The 26,728-nt window shown below is 46.2% G+C and overlaps 1 protein-coding gene across 2 annotated transcripts in view; it reads right to left on the reverse strand.

The window, feature by feature from the left end:
* Positions 1-26,728, reverse strand: part of LOC138580074 (methanethiol oxidase-like) — a 443,490-nt gene that overhangs the window by 102,055 nt on the left and 314,707 nt on the right. For both annotated transcript variants that reach the window (XM_069650339.1, XM_069650330.1), the window contains one exon: positions 6,515-6,633. In XM_069650339.1, the coding sequence (XP_069506440.1) occupies positions 6,515-6,633 (119 nt within the window). The remainder of the gene's footprint in view (positions 1-6,514; positions 6,634-26,728) is intronic.

A 26,728-nucleotide genomic window follows, 5' to 3' on the forward strand; every position in this document is an offset into this window, starting at 1 on the left:
TGCATGGAGACCAGGATAGATGAACTTAAGGTGGACATGCAGCTCATCCGCCAAGATGCCCGCAACCTAGCGGAAAGAATAAACACGGTGGAAATAAAACTGCAGGACACCACAGACACTGCCAAGGACTTAAAGCACAAAGTTATCGCACTTGAGAAACAAGTGGCTCATCTCGAGGCGAGGTCTGAGGAAGCAGAGGGAAGGGCCCGTCGCAGTAACATCCGAGTCCTTGGCGTTCCGGAAGGGATGGAAGGTACCGACCCCACGGAATTTATTGAATCCCTATTAATACAAGAGGTGGGAGCTGGCAAGCTTACACAGGGATTCTCCGTCGAGAGAGCTCACCGCTCCCTACAGAAACGACCCCCACCGGGATCACACCCACGCCCGATGATAGCCAAGATCTTAAACTTTCGCGATAGAGAGACGATCCTCAAATTCTCGAGGGACGGAGGCGAGATCAGACGCAATGACTCCAAGATCGTTATCTACCCAGATTATACCCCACAAGTGCAGCGCGCCAGGAACTCATTTATACCTGTCAAAGCCCAACTGCGGAAGCTGGATCTTAAATACATGCTCCTGTACCCCTCGCGCCTTAAGATACTATACAAAGGCAAAGCTGTCTTCATGGAGACTCCGGCAGCAGCCACTATGTGGATGGAGCACAATAATTTGGCTGAGGGAGAGGATCACGCCCTGACGCCCAACGGCTGATCACGAACAGATCTCTTTGCTGTAATGATCAATTAGTTCTTTCAAGGACGGGAGCTATAAGGACTACCCACGGACATTGTCACAACCCACCCCACCCCAAGCATGGCTGGCCTATGGCCAACACCACATCCGCACCTCACGACCCGGATCGGCCTATGGGTAGCGGAAGCCCCCGAGCGTTGTCCTCCCAGAACGACTGCTGGGGGCAACACACAGTTATCTTTCATATTCGATCCACCTGTTCGAGTGGAAGTTAAATTTGTTCATAAGTCTCCGGTTAATATATCAACACAACAATCATGGGCAACAGGAAGATTACAATGCGCATTGCTGACGGCCGACCCAGGGGGCATTTGTTCAGCACACGAAGCCGGCTTGAAGACGGTTGAGACTGCCATGAGTTCAGCGCTCCAACTCCTCTGCCACCATCATGTCTACACGCCTTAAGATCGCCACTTGGAACGTGAGGGGTTTGGGTACCTACTTACGCCGCAACAGAGTTAAATCCTTTCTACACAGGAAGAAGATAGGGCTGGCCCTATTACAAGAAACCCACTTGACCAAGGAATCCACCGCGATGCTCCAATCATACTGGGGTGGACAGGGGTTCGGGTCCGCCTATTCTAAATTCGCAAGAGGGGTGTTCACTTGGATCAGCCCTCACATCCCCTTCCAGCTCAAAAAAGCCGAACAGGACCCGGAAGGAAGGTACGTGATACTCTGGGGCCACATCGAACAAACAGAGGTATGCATTGTCAATTCATACCTCCCCAACAACAATATCCCTGCGCACCTTGCTATGTTGTACACAAAGATTACACTGTATAGAGACACATTCTTTATCTGGGGAGGCGATTTTAATTGCGTCAGTGACTCAGTGCTTGACAGATCTGCTCCTCCCTTGGGGGGCCCGTCGACCGCTACCACCGCTATGAATGTCATGCTGAACCGCCTAGACCTGGTAGACATCTGGCGGGAGCAACACCCAGGGGATCGAGGCTATTCCTTCTACTCCTCGCCACATAATCTTCACACCAGAATTGACTACCTCTTTACTGGCAGAGAAAGCTTTCCCCAGATTGCTTCTTCCAATTATTTGGGCCGCACCATCTCTGATCACTCTCCCCTGGTAATTGAATGGAACATCACGGGCCCCAGACCTCCTATACCTACATGGAGGATGCCCACCGAGGCACTTAAAGATTCGGAGTTCAGGGAAGATCTCAGGGAATCCCTAGAGAACTACATTCGTGAGAATAAAGACAGTGTTGACCACCTAAGCACAGTCTGGGATGCTCTCAAAGTGGTTGTAAGGGGAGAGGTCATAGCAAAGGCTGGAGGAATGAGGAAACGCCCAAGAACTGAACTTGAATTACTAGAAACTGAAATAGAACAGCTAGAATCCAACACCCTGGACCCCCAACCGCAGGAAGACAGGCTTGCCAGTACAAGGGCCACCTGCAAGGAAGCTTGGGACAGACTGGCCAAATTTGATTATATCACCAGAACCAATAAAGCACACGCCCACGCTGATAAACCTGGTAGACTGCTCGCCTGGCTGTGTAGGAAAGAACACCCTAAACATACGACTACAGCCTTAAGAGATGCTGATGGCACATTACATCGGACCCAACATGGGATTAACGACACTTTCGGGCAGTTTTATGCCCAACTATACTCCCATAATGACGTGGTGCCCCCTGAGGAAATTTCAAACACCTTGGATGAAATTGGCCTGCCCCTACTCCCGCTGTCACATAAGGAGGCTTTGGATGCTGATATCACCATAGATGATATAACCGATGCCATCAAGTCTCTGGCCACTTGTAAGGCCCCGGGCAGTGATGGGCTACCTGCCGAATTTTACAAAACCTACGGGCCGGAATTGACTCCACTGCTGCACGAGGTGTTCCTAGAGGCCTATGAGACGGGTATCCTGCCTGGGAGCATGCGTGAGACTTTGGTGGTTCCGCTCCTCAAGCCAGGTAAACCTGCAGATGACTGTGACTCCTATCGCCCTCTTGCGATGCTCAATTATGATGTCAAAATTCTTACAACCATTCTGGCTAAGCGGCTGTCCAGGGTGATCGGAGGAGTGGTGCACCCCGACCAGAGCGGCTTTGTGCCGGGCCGCAACACCACTGGCAATCTTCGTAGGCTACAACATGTATTATCACATTCCACTCATGTAGGGGAATCTTATGCCTTGCTCTCTTTGGACGCCATCAAGGCGTTCGATTCTATTTTCTGGGAATGGCTAATCGCGGTGCTTCGGGAGTTTGGCTTTGGAGAACGATTCGTTAGATGGATCACAGTTCTCTACACTAAACCACGAGCACGAGTAAAATCTGGCCGGCTCATCTCCACGGCATGGGACATACAAAGGGGCACGAGGCAGGGCTGCCCGCTCTCCCCTATGTTATATATACTTGGGCTCGAACCCATCGCCATTTTTTTTAGGAAACAGTTCTTCGATGCTGGTATAAGGCTAGACGGGGTGGACCACATAATTTCCCTGTATGCAGATGATGTCCTCCTTTATGTGAGGGACCCGCAGTTGAATGTCCCGACCATGCTGGAGGTCCTCGGCAACTTTGCCAAGGTATCAGGCATACACTTCAGCAGACATAAGTCTTGTCTGTTTCCGTTAGGTGCCCTCCAAAACACACACGTCGATGACCTCCCCTTGCTGGGTATAAGTTGGCGCCCCATCACGTTCCGCTATCTGGGCATTAATATCTATCACACGCCTGAACTTATGCACGTCAATAACACGGCAGCGGCGCTGCCTCCCTTGCGCAAGTCGATTAGGTTTTGGGCTCGCCTCCCCCTATCCATGATGGGCAGGGCTTCCATCATCAAGATGATTGTTCTCCCCAGATTTCTTTATGGTTTCCAAAACATTTTTTATTATATTAGGACACCCTTCTTTCGCCTTTTGGGGAAGATACTTAAAGACTTCCTGTGGGGAATTAGTAGGCACAAATTTGCATTATCCACGCTGACCCTACCCTATGAGCAGGGAGGCATTCGGCTCCCTGATCTGGAACGATACTACCTGGCTGCCCAACTAAGCTTCGTGGCTAAATGGCTAGCCGATGATGACACCCCCGAAACAGTGCTTTTACAACGCTCAATTGCTCCGATCCGGCTAAACGAACTCATCTGGGCCCCTCAATGTCTTGTGGATGGGATCCCATATTTAGCTACCCTGGGTCGTCAGATATGGCAAAGGGTTAAAATTCTTCTCCACTTGAAACATAGATATACACCGGACACACCGCTCCTGGCCGACCTGTGTCAGAACTCTGTAGACCTTGCTTCCATTAGATACTGGGAAAGGCTGGGAGTGTACACTTGGGGGGATCTATATAACGAGGGCTCCTTCCGGGATTTCTCCTCCTTGCAGTCAGTAGATGGCGTCCCGGCTGGCCAATTCCTTTGGTACTTAAAGATCCGTAAATTTGCTCGGACCAAATGGGACGCATGGCCAGAAGAACCTGAAACTGACCCCTTCATAACACTCCTATATAGTTTGGGAGATGGATGGAGGCCTGTGTCCCGTATATACAGCCACCTAATCGATAGGCCCAATCCCCGCAGTCAGGATCTCAAACTCAAATGGGAAGGAGACTTGGGGCACGAATTGTCTGAAGCAGAATGGGGCAGAGCACTAGCGTTTCCCAACGTGGTATCTAGAAACTCTAGATTTAAATTGATTCAGCTTAATATGTTATATCGCTCGTACCTGACACCACTTAGAATAGCCAAAATATATGGGCTAACCCAACATAACTGCCCTTGGTGCGGCAGAGACGAAGCAAATCTTTTACACATGTTCTGGGGATGTGTCCAGGTCCGGCAACTCTGGGCGAAGGTGGAACTCCTCTGTAGCGAGGCAGGCATGACCAGATATGAGTGGACCCCAAAGGAGTGCCTTCTCGGAACGTATCCCAGACTGGCCAAGTTCAAACACTCAGTTAAGCTCATGGACCTAGTATGCATTCTAGTCAAAAGGACCATTGCTATGGCCTGGAAGCGACCCGGAGGCCCACGATACCAGGTATGGCGTAACGAACTGGAGCGCTGGATAGGGGCAGAAACCTCTGCCTGGGAGGATGGGGTTACCACATCCCCCGAAGACACGAGCTTGGCACTTTCTGCCTGGAAAACTCTCACCTGGGCCTTACTTAACCCCCCCAATGACGACAAACCCCCTTGAGTAACTTGCCACTATCGAAACATGCTATCTGACACAGAGTGTTTGCGCAGTCCATAACTTGAACTTATTTGTTGCCTGATCTTCCTACGTTGCTTACGCCACTGACCATACGGAGACTTGTTAATGTTGTTTACGTTTTGTTGTTTCTGTTTAATTGTTAATTTCTATTTGGCCTATCTTGATTAATCCTGACTTATACCAATGTGATCGCACAATGTTACGATGCAACTGTCTCTTACATAAATGCCAATAAAGAAATGTGAAAATAAATATAATAGAGTGTGTTAGCAGGGGAGCCATCTTCCCAACATGGTTATTGACATAATATTATTAGCCCGAAATTCTATACATTTGAAGGATTTTATGTTGGTTGTACTCTACATTCATGTTCTTCATTTAGTGTTGTGGTGTTTTCTGTCCAATGCCTCAAGGCAACATTGTATTTGGAAGTTGTTTGCACTTACAAAAGTGAATGAAACTGAAAAAATTAACAGGCCGGTTGGCAGGCTCAAGCGAGCCCCTAGAAAAGCCACTTTGGAGGTGCAGACATGGACTTAAGTTGCCAAGACATCTCGGACTGCAGACTAGAGTTGGTATGTCGAAGCAGCACTCTGGAGCTGGCTGCAGTGTTGGGTACACTTGACACTTTGGTATTGGTAACAGTGTTAGTCCTGAAAGGTACCTCAGTGTCAGAGTGCAAAACCATTTGGGAACTCTGCGAGCACCACCCCACCGCCCATCATCAGTACGTGTACCTAAAAACACTACATCAGATGAGAAAAAAGGGTGCTCCTTGCCTCTTACTCCCATGTCACCAACATACAGGATACCTAAGTTTACACTCTCCACCTGCAAGTACCCTAACACGACCTGTATGTATCCTACGATGTAAGACAACACAAGCCATGTATATACATTCTTAAGTGGGCGTAATATGTAACAAAAGCCATAGTCTGCACCAACTGTGTCTCACATTTCCTGTAACCATATACTTAAGTATGTGCTAGCTATGACCTGCATAACCTGTAACCATATTCCTGTGTCTGTAATCATGTAACCAATATCTTAAGCTTGCAAACTTGTGACCATTTTCTTATGCCTGTAACACATGTAACCATATACGTAAGCCTATGCGCCCAGATGCCTGAGCGTTGGGTGTGCAATACAAATGTAATAATAAATAAATAAATAAATAAATACAGGTTGCATGGGTCAGCAGTGCAGTGTTTTGGCGCACACATTAGTGCTATTTTCCAAACTTGAGCCAGTGGCATAAGTGGCCTTAATTAACTTTATAGAGTTGGATTGTGCTAGGAAAAGAGGCAGGTGATGGACGCACAGGGGTTTGCAGCAGTGGCCCCTTGCAGCTGTGCAGCACCCTTCTAGAAAACTGCCGCCGGGCACAAATACTTCAAAATCATGCAGCGAAAGGAAAGAAGACATAAGTGTAAATAGCATGTCATGTGTAGGCTTCTTAGAGAACGGATGTATGACAGCTTTGCACTACCAACAGAACCAGCAAATGCAAACATCCTATTCCTGCCCCAAAGTCAGAGACACTTGATAATTGCTTACTTAACGAGGTCCGGGTAGAACTGCTTGTCCCAGGGGCTGAACAAGGAGGTGCTGACGTAGAGCCTCTTCCCGTCCAAGCTGGACTGGAGCATCTGTGCGCCCCCACGGATAGTCTTTCCCTGAAAGAAAAAGACCAAACATCCTTGATCGTGAACTGACTTGTTACTGAGCACCCTACCGTTTTCCTTGAACTGGGAAACATGATACATTGTACTTTAGCATTGCAGAATGACCCTGCCCCCCCACCCCACCACTTAGATGCGCTTTCAAACAAAAGTGCTACCTGCATCCTGAAAGTTCAACGGTATCTGGCTGGAGAAAATGTTACCAAAGACAGTCACTCGAGAACCAGGATGGCAGGCAACACTGGGCACAGCACTGCTGAAAACAAAAAGAGGTGGTGGGGATTCTGGGACCTATGCTTCTTAGAATGAGCTCCTACACTGAACGATAGAGAAAACTCTGCCACCGGCCTTACCGTGATTACCTGGGAAGAATGCATTGAAATCTTGAAGCATACACCTAAAGTCAACGGCATGATGACGGACAGGTTCTGACAGGAGAACATTTGTGTCAGGATGCACTGGACTCCTTTGCATATGTATGTGGTAAAACTGAGTGCTCCAACCAAGTGCTGTAAATGAGGTTCTGATGAGGGGGCATAGGGCCCCATGATTTGGCAGTGCAGCAAATTACGCTAAGAGTAATTGAAGAACATCCGAGTCAGATTCTGGGCACTGAAAAGCGCCCAGACTTATGTATTGTATTTATTGTTTACTTGTTAGCCACTTATACAAGATGAATATATTGTTTCAAAGCGCCCACAGGGCAGGAAGGGATGGAGAGAGAGTGAGAAGTACAACATTACAACACAATATTTAAGAGCAGACGGGGAAGAGGAAGGAAGATGAACCTACTATGCTTTGTGAGTAGTCAGAACGGGCAAGTGCAAAAAGGCAGAGGGGGTAAGTGCTGGGGTGTCCGAACCCATGGGTGAGCCATGGACGAAGTGCTAGAAAGTTGAGTGTTACGCGTTGTGCGCCACGAGAGGTATAAGTGCGAGTCTCCAGAGCAGAGGGTGTGCAGATGCAAAGTGCATGGAAAGACAGCAGCTGTGAAAGAATTAATGTGGAAGGTCAAGGCCCCGAAGATGCATGAGGGCCAAGGACATTGATTCAGCAACTGTGACATGAGCAGAAGAGAGAAGAAGGGAAGGAGGAGGAAAAGAGGAAAGTCTTAAGGAGCTTCCGGAATTTGAGAAGATCCTGCTCAAGGCGCAGGGGGAGGGGAGTCTATTCCAAAGGAGGGAGCCCACAGAGGAAACTGAGCAACCCCCTGCCCTCTGCTTATCAAAACGCTTTACACACAAGGAGTTAGTGGCAGAGGAGCGAAGTGGTCTAGGCAGAGAGTATTTAGAGAGATAGAATTGAAGATAGTGTGGTCCCCGGGCCCAGACAGCCTTGTGGATGATGCACAGGGATTTGAATTTAATCCGTGCAGCAACCGGGAGCCAGTGAAGACTTTTCTTAGTGCAGGAGAGATGCGGTGCCTGGGCTTAAGGCCAAGGATAAGACTTGCTGCCCTATTCTGGATAAACTCGAGGGGTTGCAGAGCGGAAGAAGGAAGATTCAGGAGGAGGCTGTTACAGTAGTCAAGTCTAGAGAGAACAAGGGCTTGTGTCACATTGAGCTACTGAGGGAAAGTGAGAAAATGTAGAATTCCTTTGAGAAGGAATAGCTGATAGTTGGACTCCTTGGCAATGTCAAGTGTGAGGGAGGAACGAAGGAGAGAGAGCAGTCAAGGTACATATAATGCCCCACTCCACGGTCCGCAGGCATGGCCAACCACACACAGCAACATACAGCAAGGACTGTGACAAAATATGGTTGTGCTGTTCACATAAATTCTCTGCCTACTCACGCCTGACTACACCTCAACACCTCTGACAGCAGAATGCGCCGCAGCCCTATGATAGATTCCGGTATGCTGAACACCTAGCGTTTCTCTAGCAATGATGCCACCTTACTTTTCTCAGCACCCATCAACATGCCTGACCCTATGGGTTGCCTCTACCGGAGCCTGGTGAGCCCTGCTAAGCCGTTGTCTGCCACATGCACACACGCATCATAACCGTGCACCAGTACCTCCAACACTCTGGACTTCGGTACTCCAAGCACGTTCACACCAACAGTGCAATGAAACGATAAAAATGGTAATATTGGCGCTCTAAGAATGGCAGGTACAACACAATAATAGAAATCTTCTTCAGTAAGCATGTAAGACAACACATCAGTATATAGGAAACAGTTAACATTTTTAACAATCTTTTGAAACATACATGTCCGTATTGTGGAGAACATTCCTTGTAATAGTTGTCGTGCATGGGTTTGTGCACAAATGATTTTAGGGAGCCTCCTAACAGGAAAAATATTCATATTCAGACGTTCACCTCGATACAGTTTAAGAAACAGGTATCATATGCCAGATACAGAATGTTATTATAAAATTGAGAATTGCTCATTCAGGCCCTGTTGGTGAGTACTTTATCAATGAATCCATCTGGATTCACTCGACAGCAGGGATTGTTCAATATTGTGAGTGCTTTTTTTACATCCAAAACCGACCATCTAATTTCATCTGGTGAGTGTCTAATTTGAATTTACTGTTCCACCATAGGGGCATTGGTTATTTTACACCTAATTCTCGATCTATTCTCGGAAATATTTTTAATGACAAGGGCAGTATATAACTCTCTTGGTTTTGCATATGCTAAAGTTCTGTATCTCCCATGTTCTGTTGCCTACTTAAAAAGTTGTAATTTTAGTTGTAAACCTGCACACAGAGCAAGCACCACATGATGATGTCCCAATAGAAGACGTAGATTCTATGTGATGTTTCTCAGTGGTTTTCCAGTAAATCTTGTTTTCTTGTTTCCAGTAAATCTTGTAAATCTTGAGTGTATTTATTTTATTTATTTTACATTTGTTTTTTTTTTTTTACTTCTATATTTACAGACTTTACATTTTGTCACATAAAGTATATGCATGAAGTACAACAGAATAGGAATAAAACCCAACTGGCAATAGCCGAGTGCCCTGCCAACCAATACAACATTTATCAAAGCATTGAAAATTCAGTTCAACAGCAAAAGAAAATAAATAAATAAAACCAATAAATAACACAACGTTGCCATTCCGTAGATATACCCTCCCTAGACCTGACTAGAACCAAGCACATGCACCATAGAGACAGACCACATACAGACAACCACACACACACATACACACCCATGCTACACACCCAGGTCTCCTACCAGCCACTAGAACACAGCACAACACAAAACAATTAATACTAACCATGCAGATTGTGGAAGGGTACCCAAAGATCCAAATAAAAGTCCTCCCGACCTTGCCCACAGAACAAAACCCGCTTGAAGTCTGACAAAACCTCCGAATCACTCAGCCAATTCTGCTTCTTCCTAGTTTTCCACACTAGAACCTTCTTCACCGCCACTGCCAATGCTTTGTCTAGCCACTGCCCATACTGCCTAGCAATCTTTCATCTTCCTCTGCCAGACAATAAAAGAACTTGCAAAGGCATCCTAGGATAACTCATAGATAAAACTGTGTCCATTCTGTCCAGCACACCCTCCAAAGATTCACGCACTCTGGGACAAACACACAACATATGTAACAAAGTACCCCACCCCTTACCACAGCCGCAGCACATCATTGTCCATCAGAGCCAAACTATGCATCTGTACCGGTGTCCAATACAGGAGAACCCAAATCTTCTGTTGGGTAAATTGCAAATTCAGGTCCAATTTACTCCTAAATCCAGCCTTCTGCTTCCACCCCACTCCTTACCCGGGATGTTACATCCCAATTCGTCCTTCCTTACACCATTGGAAATATTAGTCCCGATGACTATGCTCTGGCACAAACACCTCATAATACACTTATGTCGGTTCACTTTCCAAAGAACTCTCTTGCAGAATTACGGTGTCTTAACATGGCATTACTACATACACCGCTCACTTGCTAAGCATGCTGTGGAAGTGGCAGACTTAATACAGACTCAGTCTTTACTAAAGATGCCGTCTCGCTTTCTCTTCCCACGGGCTATCGAATGTTTAGAACTGACCACCTTCAAGGTAGGGGTGGTGGCACTGCCATTATTGCTAAAGATGCCATGGCTATTCATATGAGTTCTCATCTCCTATTAATGATTGTGAATATACTCTTATCAACCTCGCCTTGGTCTGCAATACCATTATTAGTGTCCTTGTGATTTATCGCACTCCTATAGCTACTCCATTGTTTAAAGAACAGCTCATGATGCTCAGTGGTGATTTTATGAAGGCTTCTTCATATGTGATCATCATGGGCCACTTCAATCTGTGAGCATATCACAAAGATGATCATGAGGCTAACTCTCTTCTTGACACCATTCAGGCCTATGGTTTCACCCAGCTTCTCAGAAATGCCACCCATCGAGATGCATATATTTTGTTCTGGATCATTACCCATAAACTTTCCACTGACTCCTTGAACATCTCACCATGCCCTTGGTCAGATCATTATTTAATTACCTTTGCTTTGCTTCTTCCTACAAAGCTTGCTAAGATGAACACAAACCCATGCACGAAAACCATTACAAGGAATGTTCATAATATAACACTGGTAGCTTTCTGTGAACTTGCATGTCCCTTGATTAACACTCTAATGTCCACCAACTCTACCGAAGTCCTTGTTGAATAGTATCAGATTATTCTATCTGCCACTGTTAATACACTGGCCCCACCTATTGCCAGGACTGTTAAAACAGAAACCCTGGGTAACTTCTGGTTTTCTGGTGATATCTTGGAACATAGGAAGCTAAAAGGACAAACAGAAAGTGTGGCAGAAACTTCCTTCTTCGGATAATGTTTCTTCTTGCTGCGCTGAAAAATGCTATTGTGACTGCTAAACGTGACTACTATGAAAATTCCTCTCAAATAGAACTCTTCTGTATATTGAAAGAATTTGAAGGGAAAAGTAGTTCCTATCCCACTATTGTTAAGAGTGATGACTGGTGCTCTGATATCCAACTTGGCTTTAGTACCAAGCGCAACACTCACTGTGCCAAGATCGAATCCTTTCAATCCAGACTGGAATCTTTCATTGATACCACTATTAATTAAGCATTATGTCCCGAGCCGCGGGGGCATTACTGAGTTAGTTAATGACCCAGGGGCTATAGTTATAGGCCCGAGTGAAGTGAGAGACACTACACCAAGGAGTAAAGCACCCGCAGCGACGGGCATATTGCTATTAGTATCCCGGCCCGCAAGACCGGGGTACTTTTGCATTCTTTTCTTTTTTTCTGAAACGCAGCAGCGTTTCGGAACAGAAAAGAAAAAAAATGTCCAAGGAAATGGCTGCCGGGAAAGGGAAAATGGAGCAGGTTCTCCCTTTCCATGGCAGCCATCGGGAGGGGACGCGCTGGGAACACAAGCGTTCCCAGAGCGTTCGCTCCTGAAAAAGGAGAAATCAGAAGGTAAGTGGGATTGGGAGGGTGGGGAGGATGAAGGCAAAAACAAAAACACATACCAGAATCCCTGGCGGGGGACGGTGGCGGCATCCAGCCGAGTGGAGGCTCGGAGCGCGGATGGCCCCGCTTCGAGCCTCCTCACTGGCTGAGGGGCTGCCAAGCCCCCCAGCCAGTAACAAAGGACTGGAATCCCAGCCGAGGGATTCCCCGACGGGTGATGCCCCGGCAAGGGCCAATCAGAATATGTGTTACATTCTGGTCTACCCTCGCCGGGTACTAATATTGAGGACGACCTTTACAACACACCGCCGCAATTCAACTTCAGCGCTATCACCGAGACTGATTTGATGAAAACTGTTCAACGTCTTAAACCTTCCTACTGCCCCAGCAACACTTGCCCCCACTATCAACTGTTTGGCACCTCTTATTACACGAACAGTTAACACCTTTTGCTTCATCCATAGTCTCTGCCTCATTGAAAAATGTCTGGATATCTCCTGTTCTTAAAAAGGAAACACTCATTCCGGCAATTTCTAGTAATTATCGTCCTATTACTAACATCCCCTTCCTTTTGAAAATTTTGGATAGGGTTGCGTATCTTCAGTTGCAGAACCATATTGAAGGCTTTCACTGGCTTCCGCACATTGCATGGTACAGAGACTGCCAGGCTTGACTTGAAAGCTAATCTCTCCCATGTTGTGGATGCCGGACAGATTGCACTGTTGATGCTGCCTGACCTCTTGCCAGCTTTTGATTTGGTTGACCACTCTGTATTGCTTGAGAGGCCGGCCTCTATCGCAAACTGTTCTAAATCTGCATTATCCTGTCTTACCTCTTTCTTGGGACCTAGATATGTGCATGTTTCTGCCGGCAGTTCTCAATCTCTCCCAGAATCTCTTCCACGTGGTGTCCTGCAGGGGGTTTGTCTTTCTCCCACACTGTTTAACTTGTACACTCACCTTCTTTTTGATCTTTTAGATCGCGCCAGCATAAGTTACACCAATTACGCCGAAGATACTCGGGTTCTTTTTAAACTGACTGGAGATTTTGACAAGGACCAACAAACCATCATGTTTACATACAAGATAGATGAATTCTTACTTCTTGGGTCTTAACAGGAGCAAGACTGAAGTCATGCTTGCAGGCTCTAGTCAACACCTAGCCAAACGTGACCAGGGATACTCCCAATTTAACATTGCAGACTGCTCCATTAAAATCAGTTACTGGGTAAAAACGTTAGGCGTTTATTTTGGATACCAATCTTAATATGAAGAAACATGTGGGATAGGCTCCTGCGCCTACACTACCAGGCTCATTAGGAAAATAAAGCCTTACTTGTCTGAATCGAACATTGCCTTACTTGCTTCCGCTCTTGTTAATTTTAGACTAAACTATTGTAACAGTCTCCTAGCTAATACTTCTAAATGTAATGTTGCGGTCCTACAAGTAGCCCAAAAAAATGCAGTAAGAGCAGTATGTGGCCTTGCTAGAAGGGACCATGTTACTAATACTCACAGATCTTTGCACTGGCTCCCTGTTAAACAAAGTGTAATGTATAAGTTGGTAACGCTTACGCATAAATGCCTTGCAACTAACGCCCCTGGGTACTTCACCAAAAGGATATGCATGCCCCTTCCAATCGTTCCCTTCGCTCTAACTGTTCCAACACACTTTTTCAACCACGCTATGAACTGGAGAGCTTTGGCGGTACGAGTTTCAATGTCGTTGCTCCACTATTGTGGAACGTCATCCCTAAAGAAATTATAAATTGCCCTGACCTCTCTCAGTTTAAGAAATCGTTAAAGACTTTTCTTTTTAACAGTAATGACTAGTTGTGCCGTGTCTGTGCTCCCTGGCTTGACCCGACCGGAGGGACCCTCAGCCTCCTTGGATGTTGTCTTCTTTTGTTTGATCCCTCTTTGACTCCATTTGTGCTCCCTTCCACTTAGCCTGTTTCTCGTTGGTTTCCCCCAGCCTGATCTGTTTTTGCTCCCCCCCCCCGCCTCCCGGCGCACTGAGGCCTGAGGGTGTGCTGCGCAATATAAAACTTGATAATAATAAGTAAAACAGTCCCAAACCATCAAGATATTCGCCAAGCCCTCATTCGCCCGAAATAATAGACAAATGAAAGTCTTAAGGCTGTGACCTCCTTCTTGACATGCAAAACACCTGTTTTAAGTTGTCACCTAACAAAATTAGAATTCCCAGCAACCAGATTTAACTGCAAATCCATCAATGCATATACAGTATCTCACATTCCCTAATGTCCACACGGAGAACCCTATCAATAAGCCTGTCAGAAATCAACAAGAAATCAATCCTAGAGAACGAGTTATGCACTGGTGAATAGAAAGTAAACTCCTGTAAGGTTGGGTACATAATTCTCCATACATCCACTATATCAAACATCTGCAGAAAAATACCAAACTCCCTACAAGCCCCCACATTGGTAGACCTGCATGGAGCCGAACGGTCCAATGTATGATCAAGGATACAATTAAAATCCTCACCCAATATGATAGTCTCCCCACACATGTCACGTAACAAGCGTGTTAGCTCATCAAAGAAGGAGTTCCCCCGTGTACATGGGCCATAATGTGAGCACTCTGCCTCTATGGAGTACATCCGCAAATACCATCTGCCCTTTGCCATCCATAGCCACCTTTTCAACCACCATATTCACCCCCCACCAATATAAAATACACACCCTACTAGCCTTTGATGAATGGCAGCTCGACAATTGTCTCGTATATTTCGAGTTGACCATGAAACCTTTAGAAGTAATCAAGCAAATGTGTTTCCTAAAGAAACTACATCTGCCCTCACTCTCCATTTCATCTCCGTGACTTTCCTCCTCTTTCATGGGCAATTCAGGCCCTACACATTCCATGTCATAAAGGACAGTTCCCCCATTTCATACAAGATTTGTCAACCACATCTCAGCACACGATCACACTAAGCTGAGTGGCATTCACCACTGGAGAAGTACAGCAAATTGAGTCAAACATGTCAACTCAATAACCTGGACATCCACACACACCACACACATTCCTGCACACACAAGAGACACAACACAACAAGACAAATAACAAAGAGAAGAAAAGAAACTAAGAATTGGTACGATGCTAGTCTGACAAGCCCCAGACTTCATATGAGAACTAGTATATACAGAATACACTTCAAATCGAACCATACTCCCCAGAAACGAATGCTCTTTCTTGAAATACCATAATAGAGCATCCTCGTCTCCTCGCACAACACACAAGTATATCTCCCCAACATTTGCAGTAGAGCACCCAGCCATCCCCAAAAACAAAAGAACCTCCAGATACAGCTGGATTCGTTCATGGGTTGAGAAAAAGAAGTAACTTATTCGAATAAACTTTAACAACACAAATGCAGGAGTAGGATACCGGCTCAAGGACAGTTTACCACGTTCTTCGCTACAACATAAAGTTCATCTCTTCCTGTCTACACAGTAGTGACAATATCAATTATATACAAATAACAACATACATGGTGCTACAGATGCGCAGTTGCCTAGTTACCAAGAAAATTAAAACACCTCCCACACCAACCCCCCAAACAACACCATCAGCATCCTCTGTAAGTCCCTTCAGGTCCCAAACCACATAAATGGAACAAGCACTCCCCCCTCCCTCAAATACTATACCTCCTAGCAGTAATAACAGTATTAGTATGGGTATTGTCCTACACTTAACTTCCCATTCCACCCTACCCACCTCCTACTCATTCCCACAACCCAAAAGCCCTTTGTGGCAATCCACGGATCTCAGAGCCCGGAATGAATGATGACTGCCACATAAATAGCAAAAATACTATTCGCTCATGCATTCACGAGCGGAGACACTACAGCAAGGAAAAAGGCCCCAAACCAGATCCACAGTGACCAATATCATCCTTTGCGAATGAGCTTTCCACCCCCATAAGAGTCTTTGTCAGATGCCTGCATCCTGCAGTGCTAGTATAAGCCATTGATGCTGTGGAAAGTATCACCAACACCGTTGCATGCATCAAACACAAAGCACACAAAATGCCCCACAATAGGTCAATTCAAATATGCTCCTAAGTATGCCCATAAAACTAAGTAGAAGTGCATGCCAAAACGTGCAGCAACAGACCAGTTTCTTGACCGCAGGTTCATTTTGCAATTAATCATCGTAGTAATGGATCGGCAAAACCACAATCACATTAAAAGTTGCAGTGCTACATTAATGCGACACCAGCCCAGCATGCATATAAATATGGGTGCACAGTCATGAAGAGCATGTAGGAGACAGGTAAAGAGGGTCATTTTCGAAAATACTTCGAACGCGCCACGTTCTCTATCTGCAACGCAGTGAACAAGAGTAACCTGCTGATATCCATGGTGCTGCGCTAAAGCACACAAAAACCTACAGGCATCGAAGCGCTTGGTGTAAAAGAGGGAAAGGGGGAGGGTGGGATGGGGAAGGAACGGGTTAGCAGGAAGGAGAGAAGGTAATTACATGGTTAAATAACCATTACAATGTCAGGCAGAAGGAAGATCTCAAATGATTTCTGTGAAGTCAATGCAATATCAGTGGAATAGGATGGTTTTCAATTGTTTTCTGAAAGGCCAGTAGGCGGGCTTGGTGCGTAGGTGAGGAGGTAGGTTATTCCACAGTCGTGCGGCAATGATTGGGACGATAGAGCCCCCAGCTCTAGTATGTCTGAAACGCGGGGTTGCAAGTCTCTAGCTGTAGATTGATCTGGTGGGTCTGGGTGAGATGTCCTTGGAGATCCTTTGTAAAAGATAGGGCGGTGCAGAGTTGATGAGGCAGCGATGAGTAATGGAGAGAATTGTGAAGTTGATCCATTCCCTAACATGTAGCCAGTGGGCAGCATTTCTATGAGTTGTAAGGTGGTCCCGTCTAGAAAGTTTCATGGAAGCCCGGATGGCATTTTTCTGGATGGTCTGGAGCTTGTTAAGGTTACGTTCTGATGTGCCTGCGAGGAGGGAGTTGCAGTAGTCGAGCCGAGAACCGATTACTGCTCTGGTGATGTTCAGGAAGTGTTTGGATGCGTTTAAGAGTTTTGATTGAAAGAACAGGAATGTTGGATGACTCAATGGCAGAAAGACCATCAATGGGTGAGATTGTTCGCTCTACCCCGTATACTGTGTCTAACTATACCAATATGATGCCAGTGGATAGGTCGGTGGTGGAAGCTTGGGACAAGCTTCATCTGGCTTGGATGGAAGATCTTGACATTGTTATTCCTATGAAGGAATGGGAATACCTGATTCACGTTGGGGTACGAGCGAAAATGGATTTGGGGTTACGGTACATCAGACAAAGGGTCCTTTGTAGATTGTATTGGACACCATCTAGAATGGCAAGATTGGGTCTTTTGGAGACTGATTCTTGTTGGGGGTGTGGATGTGGCGGAGGTACTTTGTTCCATATGCTGTGGGTATGCTCAAGAGTGTCTGAATTTTGGTCTAATGTTTTGGATAGATTGGACATTGTGGTGGCAGAGCAGCTTCCACGTACTTTCTCTTCAACAATTTTATTATCAAACGGAGGAAGGGAGAGTAGGGCCAGAGAACGAAAAGACAGGATCAATAGAGTTTTAGTTGTGGCGACAAAACAAATATTCGAGTCTGGAAGTCGAGAAAGAAACCAAAAGTGGAGGATTGGTTATTGGATGTCCAGACCCTGTCGCACCATGAGAAAGTTATGTTTTTGAAAGAGGCTTAGGGAGGGTTATTATTCCCGACTTTGGGGGTCTTTTGATGAATTGTATGGTTGAAGGTATGGAACTATGTGTTAATTAGTCTGTTAAGTTATTTAGGGGGTTGGTTATTGGTTATTTGGAGTTGTCTGTTGTGCACGTTCATGTTGTCTTGTCTTGTCTTGTCTTGTTTGTGGTGAGTCAAATGTTGGTAAACTGGGTATAGAATGGTACTTAGTGATTGCTGTTGATATCTATATTTTCATTAGTCCAAATATGGTACCGTATGTATTTTGCAAATGTTATGAATTTTACTACTTGAATGTATTGTTGATTTTTTAAGATATTGTCATAGCTTGTTCTTTGCGTGTTATTTAAAACAACAAATAAAGTGGATTAAAAAAAAAGAGTTTTGTGGTGTATCCAGCTGAGGATGTCATTGTGTTGACATGGCAGGTCATGCATAGGATAGAGTCTAGATGGACGCCCAGTATTTTAACAGTAGAGGAGATAGGAATGGTGTGGGCATCAATGGGAAAGGTGCAGTAGGCTGGGACAAGTTTGGGCTGAGTTTGGCCAGATGTGAGGGGGGCCTACAGTCAATATCTCTGTCTTATCATCGCTGAGAGAGAGTTGGTGTGTGGCCATCCAAGATTGAATGGTGCCATATATCCTGTCGATGTGGTTGGAGTCTTCTTCATAGATGCCCGTGAGGGGGATGAGGATCTGAGTATCATCGGCATTGTTTGTGTAAGAGATACCCAGAGAGTCAAGATGGTCGAAGACAGGCTTTTTGGAGATATTATACAGAGTTGGAGATACACACAAGCCTTGAGGGACTCCAAAGGGAACTTGAGTAGGGTGGGCAGCTGCACTACCCACATAGACAGGTGCAGCTCTGTCGGCGAGAAATGAGGCAACCCATTTGGTGGCCATAGGGGAGAAATTGGCTCCTGTAGTGATGTGATGGCAGAGAGTCTGGTGTCTGACCAAGTCAAAAGCTGCCAAAAGATCTAGCAGTAGGAGGAGGGCAAGCTTTCCAGTGTCACGAATGTCGTCCCACTGGTTTTTAAGATCCAGGAGGGAAGATTTAGTGCTGTGCCCTGGACAGAAGCCTAATTGTCAAGGGCTGAGGATCTTGTCTAGTTTCAGGTAGGCTTGTATCTGTGTGTATACAGTGCTGGCTATGTTTTTTCGAAGAAAAGGGACTGTGGTGATGGGCCTGCAGTTGGTAGGAATGTTGGGGTCCAAGGAGGCTTTTTTGATGAATGGTGAGATCCACACTTCCTTGAGGTTGAGTGGGATAGAGCTGTTGTCAAATGTTGATGAAAATGCAGTGATGATAGGGGTGAGGGCTTGGCAACAGTCCTTGATGAGTGGGGCTGGGCAGGTGTCACCTTAACAGTGGGAGGGCTTTAGACCAGCATTGAGGGTGGCGATATCTGATTCTGTAACAGGAGAGAATCTGTAGGAAGTGGCTGTGGAGGCAGGAGGTATAGGGGGCAGGAGATGACTGGGCTCAGGCTTGTGTGTTTTGGCAAGGATAGATGTGGTTCTAGCTACACATTTTATGATCTTATTGGTGAGGGTGCCTTGGATATATTGGTACCAGGTGACATCTTTGGTGAAGTTGGCAATAGGTGTGATGGGCGATTCAGGTTCATGTGAGATAGAGAATAGTTCACGTGAATGGGATTGGGCATTGGAAATCCTACTTGAGAGGGCAGTAGCTTTGGCTGCAACAATGGCTTGTTTGTATTCCTTGGAGAGATGGAGGAAGTTGATTTTGTTAGCTAGTGTTAGCTAGTGATGGGGATTTCTAGCTAGTTGGTTGCAAGGGTATATTTCTTGGCACGCAATGTTTGGAGACAGGGGTTGAACCAGGAGTTGAAATGTGTAGTAGGTTTAGCTCTGCAAAGTTAGAGTGGTGCGATGGCATGAACGGCTGACTGGATGGCAGAATTACAGGTGTCAACCAGGTCTGTAGGACTGGAAGGCAATGCAGCTGATACGAGGGTACTATCAGCTGAGAGGATGGAGAGGAGTCACTCTTTAGTTAGGTTACCGGAGCATCTAGTGATTGCAGGAGGGAGAGATTAGGTACTAGTAATCTGGGGGGCGAAGGTAGCAGACATCATGAAGGTAATGGTATGGTGGTCAGACCATAGATTTGGGGTGACGGCTACATTTGTGGTATTGCAGTCAAGATCTGCTAGCCAGTCAAGGAACCTGGCTATCCTGTGTGTTGGGCTAGAGAAGAGTTGAGTGAATCCTAGAGAAGCCGGTGAGTTGGCCAATGAGGTGGCGTCTTTGTCTTATGGGTCATTAAATCCCACGTTTAGGTGTCCCAAGAGGAGGACTTTGGAGGTAGGTTTGATGCAGGTACAAAGAAGCCCTGTGAGGTCATCGTCAAAGGAAGTAACTGGGCCTGTAGGTCGGTAGATGACATGAGCGGTTATGGTGGATGTCAGTGATCATGTGAGATTGGTGCTGAGAAGGTCACAGGATGGGGGAGCTGTGGTGGATATGGATGTAAAGATCAATGATTCTTTATAAATGAGGGCGACCCCACCTCCTTTGTGTAGTGGGCGGTCACAGCATAGGATCATATAGCCTGCTGGGATGGCAATGGTGAGTTCTGGACCAGCGGCAGGGTGTAGCCATGTTTCAGTTACAGCTAGGATGTCCAGCTTATGGTTGGAGATAAGGTCCCTAATATCTGGGGAATGGCCAATGATGGAGCGTGCATTAACAAGAGTGCAGGAGACAGGTTGGGGGCTAGGTGTGGTCGTGGCTTTTGTTGCGGGAGTCTGCAGCAGGTACGCATGCGGAGGTGTGCAAACGGTAGGTGCTGGGTGGTGGCCAGGAGTGGGGAGTGGGTGGTGTAAATGTAGGCGATGAGAGCCTTGAGGTGCGGTCCGTACCTATACATGTTAGGGCAGTAGATTTGGAAGGCAGGCAAGCGAGTTGTGAGAAAGTCTGGGAGCTGGCTGTAATGTAATTTCTAGAAATGCTAAAAGAGCAGGCCTGCTGAGAGGATTGTTTGTCGAGTTCAAGGTACTTTGTGTCAGTTAAGGAGGGCTGAACCGATTCATCCTCCAAAGATACAATAGGCCAATATTTATTTATTTATTTGCATTTGTAGAGCGCACGTATAGCCCGGGGGCATCGTGGCGCTTGTTACAGGAGATTACAAGGAATTTTGAGTAGGCAGGTTAAATATGACCAAACAGGTCTCTTAGTTGCACGTACAGAGTTCATAACAATTTTTCTTAAGGCGGACATATCAAAACAGCTTGTTGGTTTAGATGAAAAGTTGTGTCTTGAGTGCTTTGCGGAAGGCTAGGTGGGACTGAATCATTCTGAGGCTCGGCGGGAGGGCATTCCACTGTGTGGCAGCTATCGTGGGGAAGCTGGAGCCTCCTGCACGGGCCTTATTGGTTTTGGGCATTAGGATAAGGTTAGAGTAACCTTCCCTAAGGGGTCTTGTGGCAGTGTGTTTCACAATCCTCTGTACAAGGTACAGAGGGGCAGTATCATGGAGGCATTTGTGCGCTAGTGAGAGAGTTTTGAAAATGATTATCTGTTTAACCGGGAGCCAGTGAACTTGTCTCCTGATTTCTGAGATGTGTTCTTTTCTTGAGGTCCCGGTGGCTGCCCGGAGGGCATTGTTTTGTGCTACTTGCAGTTTAGAAAGGTTTTTGCTAGACGTCCCAGATAGTAGGGCATTGCAATAGTCTAGTCTAGAGCCAATGATGGCTCTAGCTATGGCTAGGCAGTTCTGTTGTGAAAGGAAGGGTCTGGCTGCATTAATGATTTTGGAGTAGTAAGCTGATGAGGAAGAGATGGCATTTACTTGTCTGTCCATGGTGAAGTTTGAGTCAAGGTAGACGCCCAATGTTTTGACGTGGTCAGACACCTTGATGGGTGTATTGTCAATAGTGAAGTAGGAGTTTTCCTGACTGAGGTTGCCCAAGGTCGTGGGTGAGCCCATGAGTCGGAGTTCTGTTTTTTCGCTGTTTAAACAGAGCCAGTTGTCAGCCATCCAGGATTGGATAGTCGAGTACATAGCCGTGAGATTAGACATGTCAGTCTTGAAGTCACCTGTAAGAGAGATTAACACCTGCGTATCATCCGCATAATTGGTGTATGATATGCCCATGGCATCCAGGATGTTAAACAGTGGCCTGGTGAAAAGGTTATAGAGCGTGGGCGCTATGCATGACCCTTGTGGGACTCCACATTTAAGTAGGCTCGGGGTGGCCGAGGCAGAGTCCGAAAAGACTTTCATGGCCCTATCTTTGAGAAAGGAAGTAATCCAGTCGCGTGCTTTAGGAGAGAAGTTGGCCGCAGAGGTAAGGGGATGGCACAGCGTGTTGTGGTTGACCAAGTCGAAAGCAGTTGATAAGTCAAGGAGTAGGAAAAGTGCAGGCTTGCCTAGGTCTCTCAGGTCGTCCATTTGGTTTTTTAAGTCGAGGAGGGCTGATTGCGTGCCATGTCTTGGGCGGAAACCTGATTGCCGTAGGCCTAAGAGTTGGTTCTCCTCCAAGTATTGTTGGACTTGAATATAGGCCGCTTTGTCGAGAATTTTTAGCAGGAAAGGGACTGTGGTGATTGGCCTGTAGTTCCCGGGGATGGTAGGGTTGAGTGATGGTTTTTTGATTAATGGGCGTACCCACGCTTCTTTGAGGTCTTTAGGGACAAGGCCTGATCTGAAGGAGGCATTCATGAAGGCAGTGAGGAAGGGAGCCAAGGCGTGAGTGGAGTCTTTAATGAGTTGAGCTGGACAGGCATCACCTTTGCAGTTCGATGGTTTAATGGATTTGAGGAGGGGAATGGCCTCTGATTCAGTGATGTCTCTGAATTCGAATGGGGGAGAGGGTTTTGGTGCTAGCGAGGTAGGTGCTTTGCTATGCTGGCTAGCTATCAGTTTTTCTAACGTTTTTTGGTGGCCAATGATTTTGGCCTGAAGGGTATTGAGATTGTCTAGCATTGCTGATTGAATGCTGTTGCACCATTTAACATCCTTGATGAGCGTGGGAGGAGGGGTGGAGGGTTTTTCCAATTCTCTGAAGATGGAGAATATTTCTTTGGAGTTGGATTTGGCGTCATTGATCCTAGTGTTGTATGAGAGAGCTTTGGCTTTGATGACATTATTTTTGTATGATCTGGAGATGGTTTTGAAGGCCTCCCTATCAGTTTCTGAGGGGTTGGCTTTCCAGGTAGAGAGGGCAGATCTTGTTTCTGAGCGTTGTTTGAGCAGCTCATTGGAGAACCAGGAGTTGGAGTGCTTAACATTCTTGGCTTTCTTGTGGGTCAGGGGCGCAATGGCGTCTATAGCTTTGGAGATGATATTTTTGAAGGTACTTGCGAGAGTTTCTGGGTTGTTGGAGGTGGGCGTTTGTAGCTCTGGAACCATAAGGAACGGCGCCAAATGTTTTACTGTAAGTTTACGTGAGTTCCTGGCGAGTGCCGCTGGGCAGGGGGTCTGAGTGGGGGCAGAGTCTTTTTTAGTGGAGAGGTTGAATTGGATGTAATGGTGGTCAGACCGTGGGATAGGGGTATTAGCAGTGACCATGATGGCGCAGTTGTGCTGGTTGATCCAATCCAGGGTGCGTCCTTTGATATGGGTAGGTTCAGTAATGGAGAGAGCGAAGCCGAGGGTGGTGAGGGCTTTGTCGAGCGCTTTGGCGTGATGGTCTTTGGGGTCATTGAGGCCTAGGTTGAGGTCACCCAAGAGGATGGTTTGGGAGGTTTTTTTGATGTTGTCCGAGTGCGTGGACAAGGGAGTCTTGGAAGTTTGTGCAGGGACCAGGTGGTCGGTATACGATGTGTATGTTGATGTGCAGGTGTGTGACACATTGATTTTAAATGGGAGGTAGTTACAGTTGAGCCCAGTTAGTCCATGGTGTCCTGGTGTTTCCCTAATGCTTATGGAGTTTTTGGCTATGAGGGCGACACCCCCTCCTCTCTGGTTGGAACGGTCTCTCCTATAGATAGCATAATCAGCGGGGATGGCTAGAGAGAGTGCTGGTCCTGAGCTGTCGCTCAACCAGGTTTCCGTGATTGCAAGTATGTCTAGATTGTCTTTGGTGATCAGATTGTGAATGTCAAGGGGATGCGCAGGAATAGAGCGAGCATTAACTAGTGCGCACTTAAGCGTATGCGCAGGGTGCTGTGGGGCGGGTAGTGGTATGGGCATAGGCATAGTGGCAACATCAATAGGTGCAGGCAGTGCAGTGGGCATAGGCATAGTGGCAACATCAATAGGTGCAGGCAGTGCAATGGGCATAGTGGCAACATCAATAGGTGCAGGCAGTGCAATGGGCATAGTGGCAACATCAATAGGTGCAGGCAGTTCAGTAGGCATAGTGGCAACATCTATAGGTGCAGGCAGTTCAGTAGGCATAGTGGCAACATTTATAGGTGCAGGCAGTGCAATGGGCATAGTGGCAACATCAATAGGTGCAGGCAGTGCAATGGGCATAGTGGCAACATCAATAGGTGCAGGCAGAGCAGTGGGCATAGGCATAGTGGCAACATCAATAGGTGCAGGCAGTTCAGTAGGCATAGCGGCAACATCTATAGGTGCAGGCAGTGCAATGGGCATAGTGGCAACATCAATAGGTGCAGGCAGTTCAGTAGGCATAGTGGCAACATCTATAGGTGCAGGCAGTTCAGTAGGCATAGTGGCAACATCTATAGGTGCAGGCAGTGCAGTGGGCAGAGGCAATGCATAACCAGGATAGCAGGCAGGGTCACTAACGTGATTCAAGACATCAGTGCTATGGTTATTAGTGTCAGTTCTTATAGCTCTCTTTGTAAGTCTTTTGATGCGGTTGTATTCAGTGGTGAGGGCTTTCCTAGGGTTGTTCAGAGGTCTGTGTACGAGAACGTGTCGGCGGGTGGCTACACGTCGAAATCTACTAGCAACTCTGAGGTTGCGGACGTTCGTGGGCGGAGCGCAGCATCGCATCAGAGTTTGCAAGATGCGTGAGCGGAGGCGGAGGTTCCTGACAGGTAGAGCTGGAGAGGAGGTTGCGGCGAGGTGTGGAAGCCAATCCGGCATCCCAGAGGCTGGTGTTGCGTCGGTTGAAGCCAGGGCGGCCATTTTGGGTTGGGTTCGCCGCTAGTAGTGTAGATGGCAAATTAGTTATCACACACATCATTCTTGGGGTATTAGCTTCCCTTCTCTGATTTCGTAAAAGGGTTTCACGCAGAGTAAACCTTGCCCTCTTACAGGATTTTCTAAGTAATTTACCATTGTAGCCACAATATTTTAATCTCTCATCCAAAATGTGTGCATTACTTTTGAAATTGTGCATGTCTGTACAATTATGACGAAACCGTAATTACTGACCGAAGGGGAGGTTATCCCTGAGGCTCTTTGTATGATAACTCTGATAATGCAGTAGCGTGTTCCTCTGTCGGTTTTCGGAATAGGGTGCATTTAATGCTGTCGTCCACTTTCCTTAGTTTCAAGTAAAGAAAGTTAATTTCACAGCTACTATTCCCCATTGTGAACTTAATGTGTGGATTACAATTATTAAGACATTCAAAAGAATATTGAAGTTTCACGCTGTCACCATGCCAGACCATCAACATGTCATTGATGTAACGTTTCCAATTTGTTATGTTCTCATAAAAAGGATTTGTGTCAGAGAAGATAAAGTTGTCTTCAAAGGAGGCCATGTACAGGCCATCTAAACTTGGAGCAAAGACTGCCCCATGGCAGTGTCCTTAGTTTACATATAAATTTGTTGATTACATTTGGAAAATTATTCTTTTAAGCTATACTCATTAAATCCACAACAAATTCCACTACTAAACTTCCAGGGGGATTTGTTACTATGTAGTCTCTGGCAAAGTCAATTGCCTCCTCTTTGGGTATGCTTGTGTTCAGGGATTGCAAGTCCATTGTCACAAGTATGTCCTGTGCACTGTCAACCTGCATACCTTCAAATATATTGATCACAGAAGTTGTGTCTTGAAAAGAAACTCTTGTAGACTGACTGATAGGTTTTAAAAACAAATCAAAAAACGTACACAATGGTTCGATGATCGACCCACATCCTGAGATATTGGTCTCTGCAGGGGGTTTCTAAAGGTTCTTATGTACCTTTGGTAGGGCATAAAAAGCGGGAGTTCTTCCCAACTGAATGTTCAAAAAATCATATTCCCAATTCGAAATCCAGTCTCTTTGTAAAGCTATCAAAGTAAAGTCTTCAATAAGACGCTGAATTTTGGGTGTAGGATCTTTCCTAAGCAAAATGTAATTAACTTGATCATTAAGAAGGGATTTAACCATATTGATGCATTGATCGTCCTCTGTCTGCTGGTTTTGTAACCAGCTGATCATTATCTCTAAGTTCTTTCAATGCTTTCCTTTCCACATTTGTGTGATTATGTCATGTTGGTTTGTGTGTATTTTGAAGAATAGATGAATCACGCAACACACATTTTTGAATACCAAAATATCAGTAGGCATTTGTTGTTCTAAAGGGGTGAATGTGGAGGTATTTGTTGTTCCAAAGTGGTGAATGTTGATTCCGGTCTCAAACCAGTTTCATCGGCTAGATCAGTATCCTCCTTATTCTTAAAGAAGGCCTTCAGATGCATTTTTCCTTAAAAACTGCCTGACCTCAACTTCAGATTTGGACCAGTCTTCCTGATTCGAGGGCACATAGAATAGACTCTTGTTTAGTAAGGAAATTGGATCATCACTTAGGATGAAGTTAGAAATATTAAATATAGCACCTCTCGAGTTATTTGACTGAGATCTTTCTCATTGAGACCCCTGCTCCCGCTTTCCCTCTTTCACTCTGGCTGCCCTCCTAGGGCCCTCTCCCTGCGCCGTCCTGCGAGGCAAAAAACCTTGGTGTCATCTTCGACTCCACTCTCTCTTTCTCTCCTCACATCACAGACCTCTTTAAGAAGTCCCACTACCAGCTGCACCTCCTCAGAGGT

This window comes from Ambystoma mexicanum, chromosome 1p (genome assembly GCF_040938575.1).
Source record: "Ambystoma mexicanum isolate Mex_15411 chromosome 1p, UKY_AmexF1_1, whole genome shotgun sequence".
NCBI classification, from domain to species: Eukaryota; Metazoa; Chordata; class Amphibia; order Caudata; family Ambystomatidae; genus Ambystoma; species Ambystoma mexicanum.